Raw genomic sequence first — 20,995 nt, forward strand, 5'->3', positions numbered from 1 at the left:
CCTCTTTGCAATTGAGACATTCCGTCAATCTGTTGTTCATCGATGGACGAAACTCTCTCTTTATCATCTTGTGTGAACGTTTTTCATTCTTCACTCGGTCCAACGTAGCATTTCAGAAGTCAAAGCCCAAAATCCAATAAAAAAATACATAGATAAATTAATCTCTCCATTTTTGTTAGTTGAACACGACCTCTCCACGATGGTATGATATTGTGCACTTTGAGCATAAACTTTCGAGGTTTTGTTTTGGGAAAGCTTCCCAAAAAGCCTTATGCCAACGAGATAATATTCTTTTATTATAAACCTATGATCATTCCTTAAATTAGCCATGAGACTTTCCTCCAACAAAACTAATTAAACTCAATTAGTGACAAACCTGAGTTACTAATCCTCCTCGTCTAATTTCACAACAACCCAATCACTCGAATCATCGGAATCTCCGGACCGGACCAACCATGATTTTGAACTGACATGTCTGAAATTTTTGTAAGGATGCAGCTTAAAAACGTGGCTGTAAATTCAAATCTATAGTCCAAAGCTCGAGGAACAATATTTTATAGCGCAAGCTGTACCACAACAACAACAACATCAGATTGGACCCAAATCGCCAAATTGCCAATCAATGACCACGATGATGCTGAAAAGGTATGGCCCAGAAGGACAAGTCCACCAATTTTTATACATATTTGATGTATGAATTTCGTTGAATCTGGAAGGGTACTTGGGAAAACAATCTTACTCTGGAAAGTTATGTATGTATAATCCACCATTTCTTCAGTGTCTATATAATCGTTATTGAGTGTGGCATTTCGTCGAACAGATCGCGCGCCAGGTTGGGGTTCTGATTACGACGGAGCTGTTGATCTTTGTCAAAAGGGTTCGGGAGGATGAGTTTCAGAGACGATAGTGAAGATGGGAGGGACCTCAGGAAGCCATTTCTGCACACGGGGAGTTGGTATCGAATGGGTTCGAGACAGTCCAGTCTTATGGGTTCGTCTCAGGCAATTCATGACAACTCCATCTCTGTACTTGCCTGTGTTCTCATCGTTGCTTTGGGTCCTATCCAGTTTGGCTTCACGGTAACTTCCTGTTCTATCTTCTTTTCAAATCTTTGGGAGAATTTGGATTAGATTCTATTGGATTGGAAAGGTATTGGTTCGTTTCCGTTGAAACCTTTAGACTAGTTGGGATTTGGTTGTTGGATGGAAGAAACTAGAAAGAAATAGTAAGATTCTGATACCAACTTGTAACACCTGCACATCCACAGCTTGATTCACAGGAGTTACCACTTATATAAACCATTTACTTCGAAAACTGATAGTAAAACCAAAATATTTTCATACATATCAAGTAAAACACGTAAAATGGATTACCTGTAGTCTCTAGCCTGCTGGTCTCGTCCTCGGTTGACCTGCATCATCCGTATCTGGAAAGAAAAGTTAGAATAATCTTACTAAGTTAGAAAGAACTAGAAAGAACTAGAAGATCAGATAGAGAAGAGCATATGAAATGCAACTGGTTCTGTTGATTGTTCTAAGCTAGATTTCTGCTTGTTGGTAACACTCTGGAATCCATTTCTGTTGAACAAGCATTCAGAATGAGTATTGACTTTGCAGGGAGGGTATTCATCGCCGACCCAATTCGCAATTACTCGGGACCTTGGGCTTACTGTCTCGGAGGTTTGTCTGGTTTGTTCTTATTTCTACCTTTGTGAACTACAATGGTGTCTGACCTGATTCATGAAACAGTATTCTTTATTTGGTTCTCTAAGCAATGTTGGTGCTATGGTTGGGGCTATAACCAGCGGTCAGTTGGCTGAGTATATCGGGCGAAAAGGGGTAACACGGGTTTTATTGATTCTTGCATCGATTCATCTTGCTGAAGCTTTTCTTCTGTTTAGGTGACTAATCTGACTCTAATGTGCTTGATTTCAGGCCTTGATGATTGCTGCAATTCCCAATATTATAGGGTGGCTTACCATATCATTTGCAAAGGTTAGTATGAAAGAGATTCATTTGGTTTCAAACACTCTTCCATATGCATAATGGCAGCATAGACTCATATATAACCAATTTTGATTGTTTATGTAGGATTCTTCTTTCCTCTACATGGGGAGGTTGCTGGAAGGGTTTGGCGTGGGGATAATCTCGTATACGGTATGACTTTAGTTTTCGGCTCGGTTTTCTCGGGTTATGTGATTTTACTGAAGGGACTCTCACCTTTTCCTCTAGGTGCCAGTTTATATAGCTGAGATAGCTCCCCAAAACTTGAGAGGAAGTCTGGGCTCAGTAAATCAGGTTGGATACATTTGGTATTTGTACCATGAATTGTCTTGGAATTGGTAGTGATTTTCATTCTAATCAGCTCTCAACTAAGCTACTTTCACTTTTGTCGTGTAGCTGTCTGTTACTTTGGGGATAATGCTGTCTTATTTGCTGGGTCTATTTGTACCATGGAGAATACTTGCAGTTTTGGGTGAGTTATCTAGAAGGATTTGTGTTAGTACTCATCGTTAGCTGTTAATCAGTGATATCTCTCCTATGTACCAAAACCTTAAGTTGTGCAATGCTGAGGATGCTTGTCTATTCTCTCAGTGTATATCGTTCAAGAACATTCACTATAAGTATTCTCTTTCTTAAAAAAAGACATGCTCCACGTATATTTTTTTCCAAAAAAAGAGAGTACTTTTAGTGAACATTCTTGTTTACTGAAGAATAATATACGCTAAGAGAATAGACAGGGATCATGAAAATCCATTTGTATGTGCATTTTGTCAATCTTGTACTTACCTACTTATCTTTTTTAGCTAACATCTCCGATTTCTTCCGAACCAAGAGGAAGAATTCTCTCACCGTATATGTTACCAGCCATAGTTTCTTCTTTAACATCACAAATTACAAAATTTAATTGACTAAACATCACTACACGCTTCTTTTGCAGGAGTTTTGCCTTGTACAATACTGATACCTGGATTGTTTTTCATCCCAGAATCTCCAAGATGGCTTGTAAGTCCTGAAATCAACATTTTCATCCTGATAAAGCTAATTTTTAATTCTTTCAGTTTTTGATATAGTTTTGGATCAACCTTTAGGCAAAGATGGGGATGACAGAAGAATTTGAAACATCTTTGCAAGTTCTTCGTGGCTTTGATACTGATATTACTGTTGAAGTAAATGAAATAAAGGTATACACATAATAAATTCAATGAATTGGGTTTTCCCAAGTCCTGTTTCTTCATGAAGAACCATGAAAAGTATGTCTATCTCTAACTATGTCACTTCATCAAGTCAAATAACTTTTTCCTACTTACATTATGCAGAGGTCTGTAGCTTCAGCCAACAGAAAAAGAACTATTAGATTTGCAGATCTGAAGCAGAAAAGATACTGGCTCCCTTTGTCGGTACTGGGCGGAGATTTCGAAGATCCTGTATACGTATATTTCATTTTAAGCCTACGATTCAGGAACTTATTTTTCCAGCTCTCTCATGTATGCAGATTGGTATAGGCCTACTTATTCTGCAGCAACTAAGTGGAATTAATGGTGTTCTATTCTATTCAAGTACCATCTTTGCATCTGCCGGTAAGTAAACATTTCTGGCCTGCATTATGATAATACAGGGACCAATTAAAAAAATCTCATTCATGGTTCAATTGAGTCCACGTTAGTTTGAGAGGGGAACGAAATATTTCTTATAAGAGTGTGGAAACCTCTACCTAGTAGACGCGTTTTAAATACCGTGAGGCTAATGACAATACGTAACGGGCCAAAGCGAACAATATCTGCTAGCGGTGGTCTTGGGCGGGTACAAATGGTATCAAAGCCAGACACCTAGCGGTATGCCAGCGAGGATGCTGGCCCCAAGGGAGTGGATTGCAAGATCCAGTATCGGTTGGAGAGGAGAACGAAACATTCCTTATAAGTGTATGGAAACTTCTTCCTAGTAGACGCGTTTTAAAATTGTGAGGTTGACGACATTACGTGATGGGCAAAAGCGGACAATATCTGTTAGCGGTGGGCTTGGGGGGTATAAGATGCCCTTGTTTCCTCTATTTTCTAGTGTAATTTCTGTTAGCGGTGGGCTTGGGGGGTATAAGCTGCCCTTGTTTCCTCTATTTTCTAGTGTAATTTCTGTTAGCGGTGGGCTTGGGGGTATAAACTACCCTTGTTTCCTCTATTTTCTAGTGTAATTATGATTACCTTCCATATTGATAGGAACCATAACTAAGAATGGAAATCAAGAAAAATAGAAGCGAAAATACATTGTACTACCGAAGACAATTAAAGGGTACTAAACATTCGAGAGTCTTAGTTCTGTCCTAAACCATTCTCAAAATTTGCCTGCTGAACCCCCTCCGACCTACTACTCTATACATAACCCTAGCTAATGACAAGTATGTCTTCCTAACATCATAATCATGTTCCTAATCTAATATACATCTATAGGTCCTATTATCCCAGCAATTCCACCCAATTGTCGCATCAAATGACTTTTTTCTGTCTCCTTTGTAAACAGGAATTACCTCCAGTAATGCAGCTACATTTGGCCTTGGCGCTGTTCAGGTACAATCTATTATTGTTGTGCTTGCTCAGTTACTGATTTTCTCCATCTGGACTCTGCTCATCAGCAATGACTTGCATGTTTTTTAGGTTGTTGCCACAGCAGTTACAACATGGGTAATTGACAGAGCTGGACGTCGTCTTCTACTTATTGTGAGTTTCATGTTAGTGTTCTTATTTCTTGTAACTAGTCGACTTCGTTGTTAATTCCCTTTTACTTTTTCGTTTCAGATCTCGTCTGTTGGAATGACACTTAGCCTTCTAATTGTTGCTGTGGCATTCTTTGTGAAGGTTAACTAGTTCTTTTTTTGTTTCTTCCATAGCCTCAAGATCTTAGGGAATTGTATCTAAGCTTTTCTATGTTTCAATATTGATATCAGGACGCAGTCTCTGAGGATTCCAGTTTGTATAGTATATCGGGAATCGTGACAGTCGTGGGGGTTGTGGTATGTCCAAGTTTACACATCATTTAAAACTAGTTGTTAAAGCTTGATCCTGTGAATGAATAGGAGCAATGTTTCTGCAGGCCATGGTTGTTACTTTCTCTCTGGGTGTTGGAGCAATTCCATGGATCATAATGTCTGAGGTATGCCCATCATAGCTACTTTTGTTTAAAAAAAAAGAGAAGAAAAACTGTGATGTCCCACGTTAGTTGGGGAGGAGAACAAATCACCCTTTATAAGGGTGTGGAAACCTTCCCCTAGGAGACGCGTTTTAAAGCCTTGAGAGAAGACCGTAAGGGAAAGCCCAAAGAGGATAATATCTGCTAGCGGTGGATCTAGGTCGTTACAAATGGTATCAGAGCCAGACACTAGATGATGTGCTGCCTTCTTGTTGTTCCCTGAATGGGGGTAGACACGAGGCGGTGTGCCAGTAAGGACGTTGGGCCCCAAAGGGGGGTGGATATGGGGGCGGTCCCACATCAATTGGAGGAAGGAAAGAGTGCCAGCAAGGACGCTGGCCCCGAAGGGGGGTGGATCAGAAACCAGACGATGTGCCAACCTTCTCGCTGTTCCCCAAAGGGGGGTAGACACGAGACGGTTTGCCAGTAAGGATGCTAGGCCCCAAAAGGGGGTGGATTTGGGGGCAGTCCCACATCGATTGGAGGAAGGAAAGAGTGCCAGCGAGGACGCTGGGCCTCGAAGGGGGGTGGATTGTGATGTCCCACATTGGTTGGGGAGGAGAACAAATCACCCTTTATAAGGGTGTGGAAACCTTCCTCTAGGAGACGCGTTTTAAAGCCTTGAGGGAAGTCCGAAAGGAAAGTCCAAAGAAGACAATATCTGCTAGCGGTGGATCTGGGTCGTTACAAAAACATTGTTCTTGTTTCCTTTCATCATTCTTCTCCTATTTTACTGTAAAATAGCCTAGAATTAGTGAGGTTGTTGGAGGGGTTTGTGAAGTGATGGCCATTTAGAACATAGACAGTTTGTGATACAAGTTAAAGCTAATCTGTAGTATTATTGGTGGTGGGGTGCAGATTCTTCCTGTGAATATCAAGGGGCTTGCTGGTAGTATAGCAACATTAGCCAACTGGTTTAGCGCGTGGGGGGTCACAATGTCTGCAAACCTGCTCTTAGAATGGAGCAGTGGAGGTATGTTTCTCTATTAAGCTATGATGCCATAGGAGGAGTTCTTGGATTAAAATTCTGCATCTAAACTTGCACACGAGTTTAGAAGTCATGTTAACTAACTATGAACATAGCTCACCAATCACAAGGAAAAAAGTACATGTTAATTACGGTTGAGGTTATCATTTTCTTCTCCGTTCATTTACGTTTAAACTAACTAAGAGCTCACATATGATAAGTTAGATAATATCTATGAATATCATCTTGGGAATTGACAGGAACATTCACAATCTATTTGGTGGTGACTTGTTTCATGGTGCTATTTGTTACTCTATGGGTCCCTGAGACCAAAGGCAGAACTCTTGAAGAAATTCAGATATCCTTCAGATGAAGAAACCCCTTCTTTTCCTTTCATTTATTGGGTTAGGAAGAGGACATTTTGTGAACAACCAGACCCCATCTCTCGCTCTGTATCTCTTTCATTTATTCCCCGTCTTCTCTTTGGCTTTTCTCATTCCAAATTTTTGCAATACCTTTCTGTTGCACCTCTCTTTGGCCAATATTTTTGTTTATAAAATTTCATTACATTGAAATTTATTTCATGTATCCCACTAGAGTGTTTATGAATTTGGAATGTTCATGAGTTGGATTGGGTTGGACTCCGTCATTTGTTTTGTTCCCTATTCAATTCTTTCAGAATGAACTCAATATGATAAAAATATTTGGGTTGGGTTGAGTAAGGCTTTTTGGGTCATTTATCAAAAAAAGAATTTAATCATTGATTTGGACATTCCCATGATTTCTTCCCACGATTTTAGCATAGATTTTTTCTAGACCTGATTTGTTTTCAGGATCTTATTAGCATATCAGTTCTATTCGTGTCAATATTTGGCCACCCGTTTTCAACATTTCACAAAAACTAATTCTCAATTATTATATGCAACGTAAGATAATGAACATACAATGAATGAAGATAAGAGGTCAATATTTAAGATAACAGGCACATGCATATATAGAACATATTAAACATGTCTTGTCGCCTAGTTCGATAAATTGAAATAAGAAAGTAAAAATGAAAAACACTTACATATATATATTTACTAAGTAAATAAAGAAATATATGTAAAATCTCTTCCCACTCCTTACCTATTCCCTAAATTAAATGAAATCTCATTTCAAGTTTAAAAAAACCAGTTATTGCAAAAAAGGAAAAACCTTGTGAGATTTCTACAAAAATAACCAACATATACAGTTCCATTTATAATTTCATGTACAAGTAGATAAATTAGACCTCCAAACTCCATTGAGGACAAAATTCAAAAATCTACATCAAGAGATAACCTAAACATAATTAACACATATTCTCGATGAATAGGTCAAAGATTTGAATTTCCTAATATTGAACTCAATATGTGTATTTATACATATCTTATATCAAGATTTAACCTCAATTAATTATATTTGAGTTAACAAAACAAAAAAGGAAAAAAAAGAAAAGAGCTAAGCCCAAGAAATAGAATATACAACTTATAGTTATTAAAAAAAGTTAACTAAATTAGAAAAGAAACTAAGGAGGCAAAGATATTAAGCCATATCCAAAAAGGATAGCCCCATAACCCAACCAATCAATACACTGCCATTAGCCAACACTAACCAAAAATATCTACCTATGAGGACCAAACGGGCCTCAAAGGAATGGAGTATCAAAGGCCACGTGCTGCTTAGGAATCAGAAAAACATTTGCCATGTAAATGAATAAAAACAAAGGTACCTGGTATTATAGAAATAGCAAAGCAATTTCAATACCCAAGTTGTGAGCCACTCATATCTGTTCGTCTTTTTCAGTGGAGCCCCTTTTCCTTCTTTCTCTGATGAAAGACAACCCAATAGAATCCACAATAGAGAGATAAAGAGAAAGAGCAAAATTACGAGATTTAACGTACTCTCGTGGAACTTGATGTACTCACCCTCCCTTTTCCTTTAATTGATGAGTTTTTTTCTGAAGCATTGGTTGTGTGTGGTTCTCTTTCCTTATCCCATTCCTTAAAATCCTTCTCTCTTTTTTTCTCGCACCATTTTTTTTTCCTACAAAAACAGAATGCATTATCTGCTTTCCTAGTTCATATCAATTCTAACAGTCAGTTTTTAATATAGAATCATGACTGAAAAAGAAAATGGCTTGCCTGACGACCCAGGGTGGTTTGAGCTAAAGCTTCCGGATATGTTGTTGGCCGATAGTGTACGTGAAGTCCATGCTAGAATTGAGGCAGAATGGGATTACCTCCAACGCTCGGCGTGTCAAATGGCAGCAGGAAGAGCGCTTTGGAAGCATGTGATTCACGATCCACTAGCAGATTTACTTGCTGGAGAGGCCTGCCTGAGAAACCTGCATGAGAAGATAAAGAAAGATCGAAGCAACAATGCAAGAGAGATGTCTGGAGTGATTCTTGCTGTTCGTACCCTCTGGTTTGATTCAAAGATTGAAGGTGCTCTGACATCCTTCAATGGCAGAGATTCACAAGTCGTTCTCCTTGGTGCAGGTTGGTATTTCAACTCCCAGACATTTATGCATTTAGTTAACATTCATGGATAAGAAGATAGAAAAATTGCACAAATAATAACCTCTTTTTTCTTATCTAGCATAACGAGTTCCAATCAGGGTTGTTACTAGGCATGTTAGAACTGCAAAATAAGAACAGCAGTGAAATTAGATCTTACACATTGATATCTAAGAAAAAGAAATGTACACACTCCCCTTTTTCCTTTTTCTTTACGTTGGGTAGGAGTGGGCGGAGGGGGATAAAACACTAGGACAGGATCCATGACTATGAGGCCATCGAAACTGTCTGCTTAATCAAAGAGAATTACTTGCTTGCATCTGAAACATTTGAGATTAAGGGAGAAGACGTATATTAAACTTCAATTTAAGTTTTGTTTGTCACTTAAACAAGTTCAAATAATAGGGACCTCTATTATAATGAAGGAATGGATACGAGGGCTTACAGATTAAGTTGCTTGAAGGAAAGTGATGTTTTTGAAGTTGATTTCCCTGAATTGCTGCAAGCGAAAGCCAATCTTATAAAGATAGCAATAGAATCTCCCTACGAGCACCATCATCATCAACAAATAGCCAAATCGTTAAACAGAGTAGCAGCTGATATCAGAAGTAGTGACTGGCTTGAAAAGCTTCAATCAGCTGGTTTTGCACCGGAGAAGAATACAGTGTGGGTTCTAGAAGGGTTACTCTACTATTTTACCCACTCCCAGGCGATGCAAGTATTGGAGACAATAGCTGACAAATGCAACATAACCCACACAGTCCTCTTAGCAGATTTTATGAACAAACCCTCAACCACTCTTTCAAATTCTGTCTTCCATTTCTACTGTGATTGGCCTGAACATCTACTTCCATCCCTTGGATTTTCCAGCACTAAGCTATCACAGATCGGAGACCCGGATGCTCACTTCGGGCTTATGCACGATCCATTAAATCTCTTCAATAAAATCCGCAGTTTACCAAGGTCATTGCAGACTCACCCTGATGATGGAAAACCTTGCTGCCGCTTGTATTTGGTGCAGGCTTCTGGTTTGCCTCTGCTACCACCGATCGAATAAAGACAATCTGCAAGTAACATGAACACCTCTGAGTGAGTAGCTTGGATGGATGTGAGATACCACATCTACCTGCCACATGCTTCATTAAAACTACTCCATGGAGAGAATGTCATATTATATTACTCAAGGTCTCTACACCATACCATATCAGAGGTGTAGGCATACACATGTATTCAAGTATATATCCGTAAATTATGCATTCAGAATACAGACAACTATTGGACCTAAATTGTGTTTCGTGAATGAGGTATATTATTCCAAGCATGCCCGAATAATGTTCAATCTTCTGCATGTGAAAAGAAATCACCTATACAAACATCTTTCCTGAAAAGGGGTTCACTAAATCAATGGCAAAGGCCTAGGGTCTTTGTTTTCAATCAAGGAAGAAGCATATTTCACAATCAATTGAAATGTACAGACTTGTGGGATTCAAAAGTTGAGACGAAAGTGCTAAATTCGAGCTAAAATATTGGAAGAAGGTTTGAACATCTTTCATCTTGGTACAATGCGAATTAAGTATATACTATACATTATATTTGGATTCTATGAGTAGCGACATGGGATGCCGAAATACAAGTTTGGATTGTAGATTATGTTTTGATAATGCTCGGTTTACAAGCACAGGATGTTCAAAATGAATGCATTTCTATACATTGCATACATCAATGAAACTGTTTCATATACAAGAAGAAAAAAAACAACACAGAAAGAAATATGAGCAATATTAGGAAGATAGAACCTCGACTCCTGTGCTTGCTTGAAATTGAACAAAGGAATTCCTGTCCTTCAAAACGCAATGCCTTGCAACAGACATGAGCATTCTTCGAACATTCTCCATATCCTTGTTCGAGTAATCAAACGCATTGGCTGCAACTAGCTTGAAATTGAACAAAGGAATTCCTGTCGTTCAAAACGCAATGCCTTGCAACAGACATGAGCATTCTTCGAACATTCTCCATGTCCTTGTTCGAGTAATCGAACGCATTAGCTGAAACCGGAAATGACGCAAGTAAATACCGAACGAAGAGATGGAAAAAGAAAAAAGAGACAGTGAGAAACTTACAAACCAAAAGTAGAACGGCGCGAAGGCTATCTCTGGAGGCATCAATTGGCGCCAAGAGGAACGTGGAGGCCTTCTTCTATTGCTCCTTCAAGCAATCCTTCGTTCCTGCTGCAAACAAACCGATAAACTAGGGTTTCAACAAGAAAATAAAGAACAAAAGGACAAGTAAACCAATCAACGACACAATGTTGCGTAGCGTGCTTACAAATGCCGAGATTCAAAGCAGCGGCAGGAGCAGGTAGAAACAGAGACGGCATCGCAGCGAGAAATGAAATCATAGCGAGGCCTCTACGAGATGTTGTGATCGGAAATTGACGGCGCTGCAATTGGCTTTCTTGGAATGGATCATTGTTCTGATCGTGAGACGGCGGTTGGAACCGAGAAAAGGCGGAGTCCGATCATTGTCGTGGCTGAAGAACGGGGATACTTTTATACTTAGCCCAGATTTTTTTTTTACTTATTATTATTTTTTAAATAATAAATAAATAACAAATTAGACCATAAAATTAGATAAGTATTTAATTATTAAGATATTTTAAACTAATTAAAACGAATTATTAAATAATCTGTTTTTATCATTTTTAATCTTGAAATAAAAATAATCATCAATCAAATAATTTTAAATTTATTTTATTACTATTTTATCTAACGGAACTTTTTTATTTAATAAAATTTCAATATTAAAAAAGAATAAGAATAAAATTAGTATTCTCAAATGTAAAATTAAATATAAAAATATATTATTCTCGAGCATATTAGTAAATATCCCTTAAAAAAAATTGAGAGTTTTTATTCTCTCATTAAAGTGTTGTTTTGTACAAGAAATTGACCGATGATAATGGATAAGATTTTTAATTTTTTTAATTTGGCGTATGAAATTGAATATAAAAATAATTTATTATTAAGTATCATTTATATTTACCCGGTAGTAGTTATTTATTCACTTAATTATTATTATTATTATTATTATTTTGAGTTCAACAACATTTGGAACAGGAAATTCGAGCCTATGATTTTTTAGACGTGTTAATTATTATTAAATTATGTTAATTTTATAATTTAAATAAATATTTTTTTTTCATCATTAGTTCATTTTTTTAAATCAAATATTAATTAATAAATAAAAAAAACAACTAATCTTTCAAAATTATCCTAACTGATTTTATTTTGTATAAAATTGTATTGATGCAGTAATAATCTATTGTATATATATATTCTAAAATAATTTTTAGACAATAGTCAAGGTAGTTTTTTTATATTTATTAAAATTAAAAGTGCAATTTAATAAAAAAAATTAAAAGTCTAGGTTAAAAATTAATAAAATTTTCGAATTTAAAGGTAAAAATTGATTTTTTTTAATTCGAATTTTTATTATTTAAATTGACTTTAAAAAGAAATTAATTTTTTAAAAATGGAAACATCAATTATTTAACAGCCAAATATCGATAATGTTTACCCGCCAGTTTGACGCATTGGGACAGTTTTCCAGTTGAATCTCCGCCTTCTATTGTCCACCTTCTTCATCGGCGGAGCCGATCGCCGCCGTCCCATCAAACAGCAATCGTCATCCACAATCTCTCTCTTCTTTCTCTCTCTTAGCCAGTTCCCACGTGGCGCGAATCCACCATTCCTTTTCGATGACGCTTCAAATTCTCCTAACGGAACCATCAAACGAAGCACGAGCCCTCCGCCCTAATTCCGGTGGGTAGGGAATGGAAAATTAGGGTTCCGATTCCTTTTCCCCCAAACATTTCTGATGAATTTATTCTCTGCGAATCGAACATCCATTTGTATTGGGAATTTGGATTTTGATCCAACTTCTCAAAGCCCAACTCCTATTTCTACACCTGTCCCGTCCATTTCGGAATCTGATTCACTCCTTTTCATTCCCCCGCAAATGCCTATTTAAATGCGCCATGCGAATTCCTAGGAGACAGCTATCCTTTTGCCTCTCCTTGTTTTCGCTCGAATTCTCATACCCTGTATCCCCTCGACACTTTCTTGGAGTTCCCAAAGGGATTCATACACTAAGTAAGTTCGTTTTCTTCTTCTTGTTCTTATTTTCTTTCCAATATTGAGCTTAACTGGCTTATTTATTGCCGGGTTGTAAGTATGTGGTGCATTTATAAGTCTGGCGTAATGGGTTCTTTTTAATTTCTATGTTCTCTTTGTAGTTAACGTTTTAGTATAGCTTTTGGGGATTTAGCATCATTCTTCTTCACGTGTCTTACTTGGTATGCCCCTGCGTGTCTTATGTTTGTTTATGTTTATGTGTGTATCAATATGTATGTATCTGTTTCTTGGAGCAATATTCAAAGAAATGAAAACTTGGGTGAGTATACTTACAGAATCTAAAAGGGTTTTTTTGTTTGTTTGAGAGAGTGGAATCTTGGGTGTCGTTTGGAGCTGGAATTTCTTGTTTGAACATAAAAGATCAGCTTGTGAACCAAATTTACTTACCTCTCCATTAGATATAGATTGATAAAGAGAAAGAATCCTGACTGCCTCTCACAGTGGATGTAGATGTGAATCGTGGAACAACTTAATTGTAGAGATACAGTGATCAATCGTAGAGAGAATTCTGAAAGATGAGAGGAAATTGATTGTAACGGCCCAAGCCCACTGCTAGTAGATATTGTCCTCTTTGGGTTTTCCCTTTCGGGCTTCCTCTCAAGGTTTTAAAACATGTCTACTAAGGAGAGGTTTCCACACCCTTATAAAGAATGTTCGTTTCCCTCTCTAACCGATGTGGGATCTCACAATCCACCCCCTTTCGGGGCCGTTACATTGATAGCTCGCATTCGTGTACTTTGATGAGAAATTAATTAGGTAACACCCAAATTGCTAGAAAATATTTGTGTATACGAAGAAATATTAACGTTATGTTCAAGAACAAGTTACATAAATTTCTAGGGGACAAGATAGTAATCTTGAATATTTGTCTTTGAGTTCAATTATGGATTTGTCTCTGTACATGGATCTATGTTTTGATATTTTGTTGGTTTTATATTAAATCGAGAAGCAACTCTCAATTTCAAGCTCACTGTGTTTCTCTGTAAACTACGGCAGGATTAAATCGGTCGTGTGCTATTGGTGCCATGGGTGAGAATCTAGGGGCTGTCATGAAGGACAAGAGACCGCATTCTCTGGATGTCACCCACAGTGAGGATGTCCAGCAACCATGCATATGGTCATCATCAGTAGAATGCAACATTGACATAGGAAAGCAGATCTTTTGCAATAGATCTTTGAATATGAAAAATATTGTTGCCGTGGGGTTCGACATGGATTACACGTTGGCACAATACAAGCCAGAAACTTTCGAGTCCCTTGCATATGAAGGCACAATAAGAAAGCTGGTTTATGATTTGGCGTATTCCGAAGAGGTTTGTTTTTTTTTTTAGATTAAAGCTTTTTTTAAAATACGAGACACGTAGCAATGTTTTGTTCGTTGGTTAAGAATATTGACCTTATACAGTTGCTGAATTGGTCATTTGATTGGAAATACATGGTCAGAGGTTTGGTTCTTGACAAAAGGAGAGGCAACATATTGAAGGTAGCTCTTTTGGCTTTTACTTATTTTCAAGTGAAATGAAATGGCTGAACTGATTTAATTAATGGCTCTGTACAGATGGATAGGCACAAGTATGTCAAAGTGGCCTATCATGGTTTCAAAGAGTTGTCCAAGGATGATAAAGTCGAGACCTACGGAAGTACTCTAGTACGGGATTCGTTTGATGAACCCGACTATGCTCTCATTGATACCCTTTTTTCACTAGCTGAAGCTTACTTGTTTGCTCAACTGGTAGACTTTAAGGACAATAATCCAGACAAAGTTCCAGAGGATGTCGAGTAAGAATTCATTTGGCTTTGGCATATTTTAGCTATATATTTTTTAAGATTTTGCATCCTTATCTGCCCCTAAATTTATTTTTTTGGTCGCTTTCTTTGATGAATGATAAGATTTTGGCTTTTGATAAATCTAATCAGTAAACACATGTTTGGATTTACAAACACACAGACAAATATTGTTTTAGTGCAACGTTGAAGACAATAAATACAGTATAAAACGGATAAAGCTGGAAGTTTCGAGTATCGGATTAGATCATGCAACACGGGCCTTTAATCTAATATTTTATTTTTGTGAAAATGTTGATGCCCAACAAAATTGTAACAGCCCAAGCCCACCGCTAATAGATATTGTCTTCTTTGAGCCTTTTCTTTTAAGCTTCCCCTCAAGATTGTAAAACACGTCTCTTAAGGAGAGGTTTCCACACCCTTATAAGGAATGCTTCGTTCTCTCTAACTAATGTGGGATCTCACAATCCACCCTCCTTGGGGGGCCAACGTTCTCGTTGGTACACCGTCCGGTAACTGGCTTTGATACCATTTGGAACTGTCCAAGCCCACCACTGGGGATATTTTCCTCTTTGGGCTTTCCCTTTCGGGCTTCCCCTCAAGGTTTTAAAACGCGTCTCTTAAGGAGAGGTTTCCACACCCTTATAAGAAATGCTTCGTTCCCCTCTCTTACCAATGTGGGATCTCACAATCCACCCTCCTTGGGGGGCCAACGTCCTCGTTGCCGTCCAGTGACTGGCTCTGATACCATTTGTAACTGCCCAAGCCCACCGCTAGTAGATATTGTCCTCTTTGGGCTTTCCCTTTCGAGCTTCCCCTCAAGGTTTTAAAATGCGTCTCTTAGGGAGAGGTTTTTACATTCTTATAAGGAATGTTTCGTTCCCCTCTCCAACCAATGTAGGATCTCACAAAAATAGTAGTCTAGTTTCTATTGTTGTTTACATTTCTGGTTTAGGTTTCTGTAATGAAGCATGGCTTTAAGTGTCTATCACGAAGCATGGATCCATAGTTTTGTGAAAATATTAATGTCACCACAAAATTGTAGCTTAAAGTATCTATTTTTTCTCATTTTGTTCTTCCAGTTATGCTCGAATGTATAAAGATGTTAGAGCTGCCGTAGATATGTGTCACCGCGACGGAACCTTAAAGCAAATGGTTGCAAAGGATCCCAAAAGGTGAGGATGGAAAGTTGAATCTTGTAATGATATGTTCTTCGACGACCAAATCTTTCTCGATTCCTTCATTCACTTAACTTCTTTTCTTCCTCTACTTTTGGGCATTGCCTTCTTAGGTTTATCAATGTGGATACCTCAATTGTACCCATGCTTAAAATGCTCAGAGATTCTGGCCGTTCTACTTTCTTGGTGACAAACAGGTATACTAGTTTCATATTGTTACTTTTGTTATGCCATAGTTAGTTCATAAGGGCTTATAGAATGGTCCATTTTTATTGCAGCTTATGGGACTACACGAACGTTGTGATGAACTTTCTTTGTACTTCTTCTGCACCAGATGGTGATCAGAAGTGCAATTTAGATTGGCTTCAGTATTTCGATGTCATCATTACTGGCAGGTTATTTTTTAACATCCTAATCTAGAATCATCTATGCCCCTGGTTAACTAGTTCAATTCGAACACGTTACCGGAATTTCGTTCTTGGTTCCTGTTTCTCGATTTATTGTTTAGGTGTCTTTTTCTGCTTGATAGTCTTAGCATCGACAACAAAACAGTACCTGTAGGCTGTTTGTCTGCTTGATAGTCTTAGCATGGACAACAAAGCAGTACCTGTAGGCGCTGTTGTCTCAATCCCTTGGCTCTGTTTTCTGAAAAAATCTGTACAAACAGTGCTAAACCAGGCTTTTTCCATGAGGACAACCGTGCTAATCTATTTGGGGTCGAACCGAAGTCGGGAATGCTACTTAATACTGATAATGGCTCGCCTTTGCCTCAGGTTAGCTTTGTAAAGTTCGGTATCGTCAAATGAACTTTGCTTATGGTTTTCATTTAACGCCTTAATTCATCGATGAAGGTGGGAAACACTTCAGAAATGTCTTCACCGACGAAGGTAGATAAATCTTGCAAAGTTTTTCAGGTATGGGACTGAATCTTCCGTCAGAGTTGGATCCCTCTTTTTACCCATTATTCCCAACATTTTGTTTTACCTTTGGCACATGTTCTTCCAGGGAGGCAATGTCATGCATCTACATAAACTTCTTCAAATTGAATCAAGTTCACAGGTGAACTCTTCCTTTATCTAGTTCAAGGGAAAACTATGATAGTTTGCATAAGAAGTCAAGCATATAAGCATTTCCAATCTTATTCTCCAATGTTCAACTTCAGCATTGTTTTGGATGGGTTTATCGGGAATGCATTTTGTGAGATCCCACCTTGGTTGGAGAGGGAACGAAGCATTCCTTATAAGGGTGTGGAAACCTCTCCCTAGTGGGCGCGTTTTAAAACATTGAGGGGAAGCTTGGAAGAGAAAGTCTAAAGAGGACCATATCTGTTAATAGTGGACTTGGGCTGTTACAAATGGTATCAGAGCCAGTCACCGGACGGTGCGAGGCACTGGTCGAAGTAGGGCTAGACCCTCTCATAGTAAACGTGTTTTAAAACCTTGAGAGGAAGTCCAGAAGGGAAAGCCCAAAAAGGATAATATTTGCTAGTGGTGGACTTGGACTGTTACAAATGGTATAAGAGCCAGTCACCGAGCGGTGTGCTGGCGAGGACGCTTGCCCCCCAAGGGGGGTGGATTGTGAGATCCCACATCGGTTTGAGAGGGGAACGAAGCATTTCTTATAAAGGTGTGGAAACCTCTCCCTTGTGGATGCGTTTTAAAACCTTGAGGGGAAACCCGGAAGGGAAAGCCCAAAGAGGACAATATCTACTAACGGTGAACTTGGGCTGTTACACATTTATTATGTAACAAGGCGACTATTTCGTTTAGTAGGCGTTTTTATGCTTAATCTCGGTACTTGCCCTCAATTACTCTTGCCCCTTTTCTGTTTTTGTTTCTTTCAAGGTTCTCTATGTCGGGGATCACATCTATGGAGATATATTACGAAGCAAAAAGGCTCTCGGTATACCAGCCACATTTCGTCCCCCGTTTGTTGCTCCATTGTTCGTTGCTCCATTGTTCGTCTAGTTCTGTTAACTTTGTATACTGCTTGGTGATTTGGCAGGATGGAGGACTATGCTTGTTGTTCCAGAGCTCGAAAGGGAGGTCGAGCTCTTATGGGAGTTGAGGAAGACACGCAAGGTTTTCAACTAGAGAAAACGTGCAATAGATCAACTCGTACAAATCCCTTGTTTTTCGTCGTGTAATATTCTTTTACTTCAACCTTGTGCAGCAACTTCAGCTATTAAGAAATGATCGGGATGCCATCGAAGACAAAATACATCATTTGAAGTGGTCTCTCAAGTACTTTTCTGAACTTCTCTCATCATTTTGTTCTATTCTTCTCGGTCCTCGCCCCGCCCGCTCCACCTTGCCCTTAAAAGTTAAACACAGGTTGTACGTTTTCACCGAGATTGAAGTAACGACTTTCGACGCAGGTTTGAAGACGTCGAGGCTGATGAAAAGGAGAGACTATCTGCTGAACTACATCAGTTAGAGGTGATGCTCATTATCATCAGCTCAACCAACATCTGAAAATGGTGTAATTCATGTAAATGAAGGCTTTGCTTGTTTCGTTTTACAGAGTGAACAAGAACGAGTGCGGCTGAGTCATCAAGACGCCCTACGGGACTGTCATCGACAGGTACGGTACAAGACGTGTTACATGAGGCATGTTTTTGCAGGATATAGTGTGATGTCCCACATTGGTTGGGGAGGAGAACAAACCACCATTTATAAGGGTGTGGAAATCTTCCGCTAGCATATGCGTTTTAAAGCCTTGAGGGCAAGCCCGAAAGGGAAAGCCCAAAGAGGACAATATCTGCTAGCGGTGGATCTGGGTTGTTACAAATGGTATCAAAGCCAGACACCAGACGATGTGCCAGCCTTCTCGCTGTTCCCCAAAGGGGGTAGACACGAGGCGGTGTGCCAGTAAGGACACTAGCCCCAAAGGGGGGTGGATTTGGGGGTGGTCCCACATCGATTGGAGGAAGGAAAGAGTACCAGCGAGGACGCTGGGCCCCGAAGGGGAGTGGATTGTGATGTCCCACGTTGGTTGGGGAGAACAAACCACCATTTATAAGGGTGTGGAAACCTTCCCCTAGCATACGCGTTTTAAAGCCTTGAGGGCAAGCCCGAAAGGGAAAGCCCAAAGAGGACAATATCTGCTAGCGGTGGATCTAGGTCGTTACATATAGTGTATTGTATTCTAAACTTAGGCTTCATTTCCCTGTACAAATATGGCAGTTTCATGGGGTTTGGGGACAGCTTATGAAGACTGGATATCAAAACTCTAGGTTTGCTCATCAAGTAGAGAGATTTGCATGCCTTTACAGCAGCCAAGTGACCAACTTGAGCCTTTATTCCCCAGCTAAATACTACAGGCCAAGTGAAGATTTTATGCCCCATGAATTTGGTATCATCCCTCTATGAACATAGTTGATTGATTACATAGTTGTATTTTCACCATTTTAATACAAGTTTAGCTTCGAGCACTTAAAGGCTGCTCCCTAGGTCTACCGTCGTCAACTATCGATAACTATCGATAAACCTTGACTTCAGTCGAGTATTATAAATGGCTAGTAAGTGGCCGTATGGCTAGGGTTAAGATTTGCAAACAATTTGCAAACACAGGTAAACATGAATCATAACCATGGTTTTGGATTCATGTGATTTACCTATGCTCGGGATGTATATCAATTTCATACTCACGGTTCTATGTGCATCACTTTTATGCATAGGACCTACCCGGACTCCTATTGATTTAGTACTTTCTGGATCTTGTCGGTTGATATCAATTTCATATGTAAGTAGTATTAATTTCATATGTATTGATCCCACATGTCAATGCTGTATTATTATGCGGGACCTTGTGAGTCATATCAGTTTTGAAACATGAATGCATCATTGTAACTTCCTTGCATAAATTTTTTTCATAATATGTATGACTATTATCACAGTCGTATTTTTTCAACGGTGTGAAACCATGATCACGACACACTCATGATAAGCTTTAAGGGGGACTAAGTTCCATTTACATTTTTCGTCTGGCCTTGTGACTTTATCAATTGAACATCGCTTATGTGGAATTCAAGCTTGTTTGGCCACACATGTTGCCTACGTGTGCATGTTCAATCGTGTGCAACACAACAACGTTGCATCTCACTGTCAATTCAGTTTCCATCCCATGTCTTGGGACACATTGGCCATCATGGATTGCTCGGACATATCCATTGGGGATTGACCCATGTATCAATCTGTTAGGATCGCACAACAAGGCACACATTCGATCTAGATGAACACAAAGAACAGGATAGAGAAAATGCAAGTAGAACACAAAGAACAGGATAGAGAAAATGCAAGTAGAACACAAAGAACAGGGTTGATATTGATGACTACAAAAATCTGGGTGGATATATATATATAACCAGATATAACCATATACTATGTATAACTATTTACCATATATAGCTTATTTTTTACTTATACTATTTATTATTTATGTCATTTATCAAATATAGCTTTAGTACATATTATGATATGTATTATGATATTTACCAAATATAACTTTAATATGTATAATCATTGACTAAACTATAAATAAGCATCACGTTCCATAACCTAACCCAATCATCTCATCAGGACATTCTGAACATCCATTTATTTAGGTTCTCTCGAGCATTGGGCTCTCTCGTGTCCATGTTAAACCATTTACAACATATGTTCTAGATAGCGGGTGTATAATCCAACGTTCGACGCATGGGTTGAGACATAATTTCATAAAATTTCATAGGTATTTTTAAAATATAGTACTGACAATATGTATTTTTTTTAGATAAAATACAAAATTTAAGAATATTTTTATTAGCAAGAAAGAGAATATATTTTGAATCACTTTATAACATCAACACACTTTCTATATATCTTTTTATATGGAATCAACCCAACTTGAGTGAGTCCATTTTCATTGGCTAATGATTATTGAAACTTCGAACACGAGCTTGGCTCATTTAGTTTAGATATATATTTTCGATCAAAACGTTACAAGTTTAAATCCTGCGCTTTACATATATTTATAATATTTTTTTTTTTAAATAACGTTTGAAATACTGATAATATATAGAGAAAAATATGAGAAGGAACGTTATAAATAGTATGATTTATATAAACGTCAAACGAGACTTGAAATTTTAGAATTTTTTCAACCATTGATT

At 38.4% G+C, this 20,995-nt stretch overlaps 3 protein-coding genes and 2 long non-coding RNA genes across 10 annotated transcripts; 3 read left to right on the forward strand and 2 right to left on the reverse strand.

Moving 5' to 3' along the window:
* Positions 1-535: 535 nt before the first annotated feature.
* Positions 536-6,889, forward strand: LOC111454411 (sugar transporter ERD6-like 6). 3 transcript variants are annotated; one of them, XM_023095898.1, is made up of 19 exons: positions 536-645; positions 821-1,079; positions 1,617-1,679; positions 1,749-1,838; positions 1,935-1,994; positions 2,091-2,156; positions 2,232-2,297; positions 2,400-2,475; positions 2,941-3,005; positions 3,092-3,184; positions 3,320-3,400; positions 3,496-3,580; positions 4,515-4,561; positions 4,649-4,711; positions 4,790-4,849; positions 4,939-5,004; positions 5,085-5,144; positions 6,039-6,153; positions 6,408-6,889. In XM_023095898.1, the coding sequence occupies exons 2-19, from the start codon at positions 888-890 to the stop codon at positions 6,518-6,520; spliced, it is 1,461 nt and encodes a 486-aa protein (XP_022951666.1). In that variant the 5' UTR covers positions 536-645; positions 821-887; the 3' UTR covers positions 6,521-6,889. The 3 variants fall into 3 exon arrangements, with proteins under 3 accessions (XP_022951666.1, XP_022951667.1, XP_022951665.1); XM_023095899.1 differs by lacking the exon at positions 536-645 and adding an exon at positions 694-748; XM_023095897.1 differs by lacking the exon at positions 536-645 and having other exon boundaries at positions 767-1,079.
* Positions 1,074-8,185, reverse strand: LOC111454431. The gene is made up of 3 exons (XR_002712423.1): positions 8,097-8,185; positions 7,901-7,997; positions 1,074-1,426 (listed from the first exon to the last, which is right to left on the reverse strand). It is a non-coding gene; the product is annotated as an uncharacterized LOC111454431 (long non-coding RNA).
* Positions 8,143-10,005, forward strand: LOC111454414 (putative S-adenosyl-L-methionine-dependent methyltransferase MAB_0213c). Its single transcript, XM_023095903.1, has 2 exons — positions 8,143-8,669; positions 9,113-10,005. Exons 1-2 carry the CDS (start codon positions 8,288-8,290, stop codon positions 9,742-9,744), a joined length of 1,014 nt encoding a protein of 337 aa, XP_022951671.1. The 5' UTR covers positions 8,143-8,287; the 3' UTR covers positions 9,745-10,005.
* LOC111454430 lies at positions 9,668-12,392 on the reverse strand. 3 transcript variants are annotated; one of them, XR_002712422.1, is made up of 5 exons: positions 12,264-12,392; positions 11,013-11,217; positions 10,808-10,912; positions 10,484-10,732; positions 9,668-9,751 (listed from the first exon to the last, which is right to left on the reverse strand). It is a non-coding gene; the product is annotated as an uncharacterized LOC111454430 (long non-coding RNA). The 3 variants fall into 3 exon arrangements; XR_002712420.1 differs by having other exon boundaries at positions 10,808-10,915; XR_002712421.1 differs by having other exon boundaries at positions 10,808-10,915; positions 10,979-11,217.
* LOC111454408 (5'-nucleotidase domain-containing protein 4-like) lies at positions 12,290-19,662 on the forward strand. 2 transcript variants are annotated; one of them, XM_023095895.1, is made up of 17 exons: positions 12,755-12,838; positions 12,982-13,041; positions 13,877-14,193; positions 14,286-14,363; positions 14,439-14,659; positions 15,748-15,840; positions 15,957-16,040; positions 16,122-16,238; positions 16,511-16,616; positions 16,695-16,757; positions 16,849-16,902; positions 17,688-17,745; positions 17,848-17,924; positions 18,016-18,086; positions 18,221-18,281; positions 18,367-18,426; positions 19,029-19,662. In XM_023095895.1, the coding sequence occupies exons 3-17, from the start codon at positions 13,906-13,908 to the stop codon at positions 19,212-19,214; spliced, it is 1,617 nt and encodes a 538-aa protein (XP_022951663.1). In that variant the 5' UTR covers positions 12,755-12,838; positions 12,982-13,041; positions 13,877-13,905; the 3' UTR covers positions 19,215-19,662. The 2 variants fall into 2 exon arrangements, with proteins under 2 accessions (XP_022951662.1, XP_022951663.1); XM_023095894.1 differs by lacking the exon at positions 12,982-13,041 and having other exon boundaries at positions 12,290-12,838.
* The last annotated feature ends 1,333 nt before the right edge of the window (positions 19,663-20,995 follow it).

Source organism: Cucurbita moschata, unplaced genomic scaffold, assembly GCF_002738365.1.
Source record: "Cucurbita moschata cultivar Rifu unplaced genomic scaffold, Cmos_1.0 Cmo_Scf00016, whole genome shotgun sequence".
In the NCBI taxonomy this organism is placed as follows: domain Eukaryota; kingdom Viridiplantae; phylum Streptophyta; class Magnoliopsida; order Cucurbitales; family Cucurbitaceae; genus Cucurbita; species Cucurbita moschata.

Coding starts and splice junctions, on each gene's coding strand:
- LOC111454411 (XM_023095898.1), top strand. CDS start 888: ATGAGTTTCAGAGACGATAGTGAAGATGGGAGGGACCTCAGGAAGCCA. Junction 2,157..2,231: donor TGGGGATAATCTCGTATACG/GTATGACTTTAG, acceptor CTTTTCCTCTAG/GTGCCAGTTTATATAGCTGA. Junction 3,006..3,091: donor CAGAATCTCCAAGATGGCTT/GTAAGTCCTGAA, acceptor ATCAACCTTTAG/GCAAAGATGGGGATGACAGA.
- LOC111454408 (XM_023095894.1), top strand. CDS start 12,724: ATGCGAATTCCTAGGAGACAGCTATCCTTTTGCCTCTCCTTGTTTTCG. Junction 16,758..16,848: donor AATCTTGCAAAGTTTTTCAG/GTATGGGACTGA, acceptor ATGTTCTTCCAG/GGAGGCAATGTCATGCATCT. Junction 17,925..18,015: donor AGTTGAGGAAGACACGCAAG/GTTTTCAACTAG, acceptor AACCTTGTGCAG/CAACTTCAGCTATTAAGAAA.
- LOC111454414 (XM_023095903.1), top strand. CDS start 8,288: ATGACTGAAAAAGAAAATGGCTTGCCTGACGACCCAGGGTGGTTTGAG. Junction 8,670..9,112: donor AGTCGTTCTCCTTGGTGCAG/GTTGGTATTTCA, acceptor ATTATAATGAAG/GAATGGATACGAGGGCTTAC.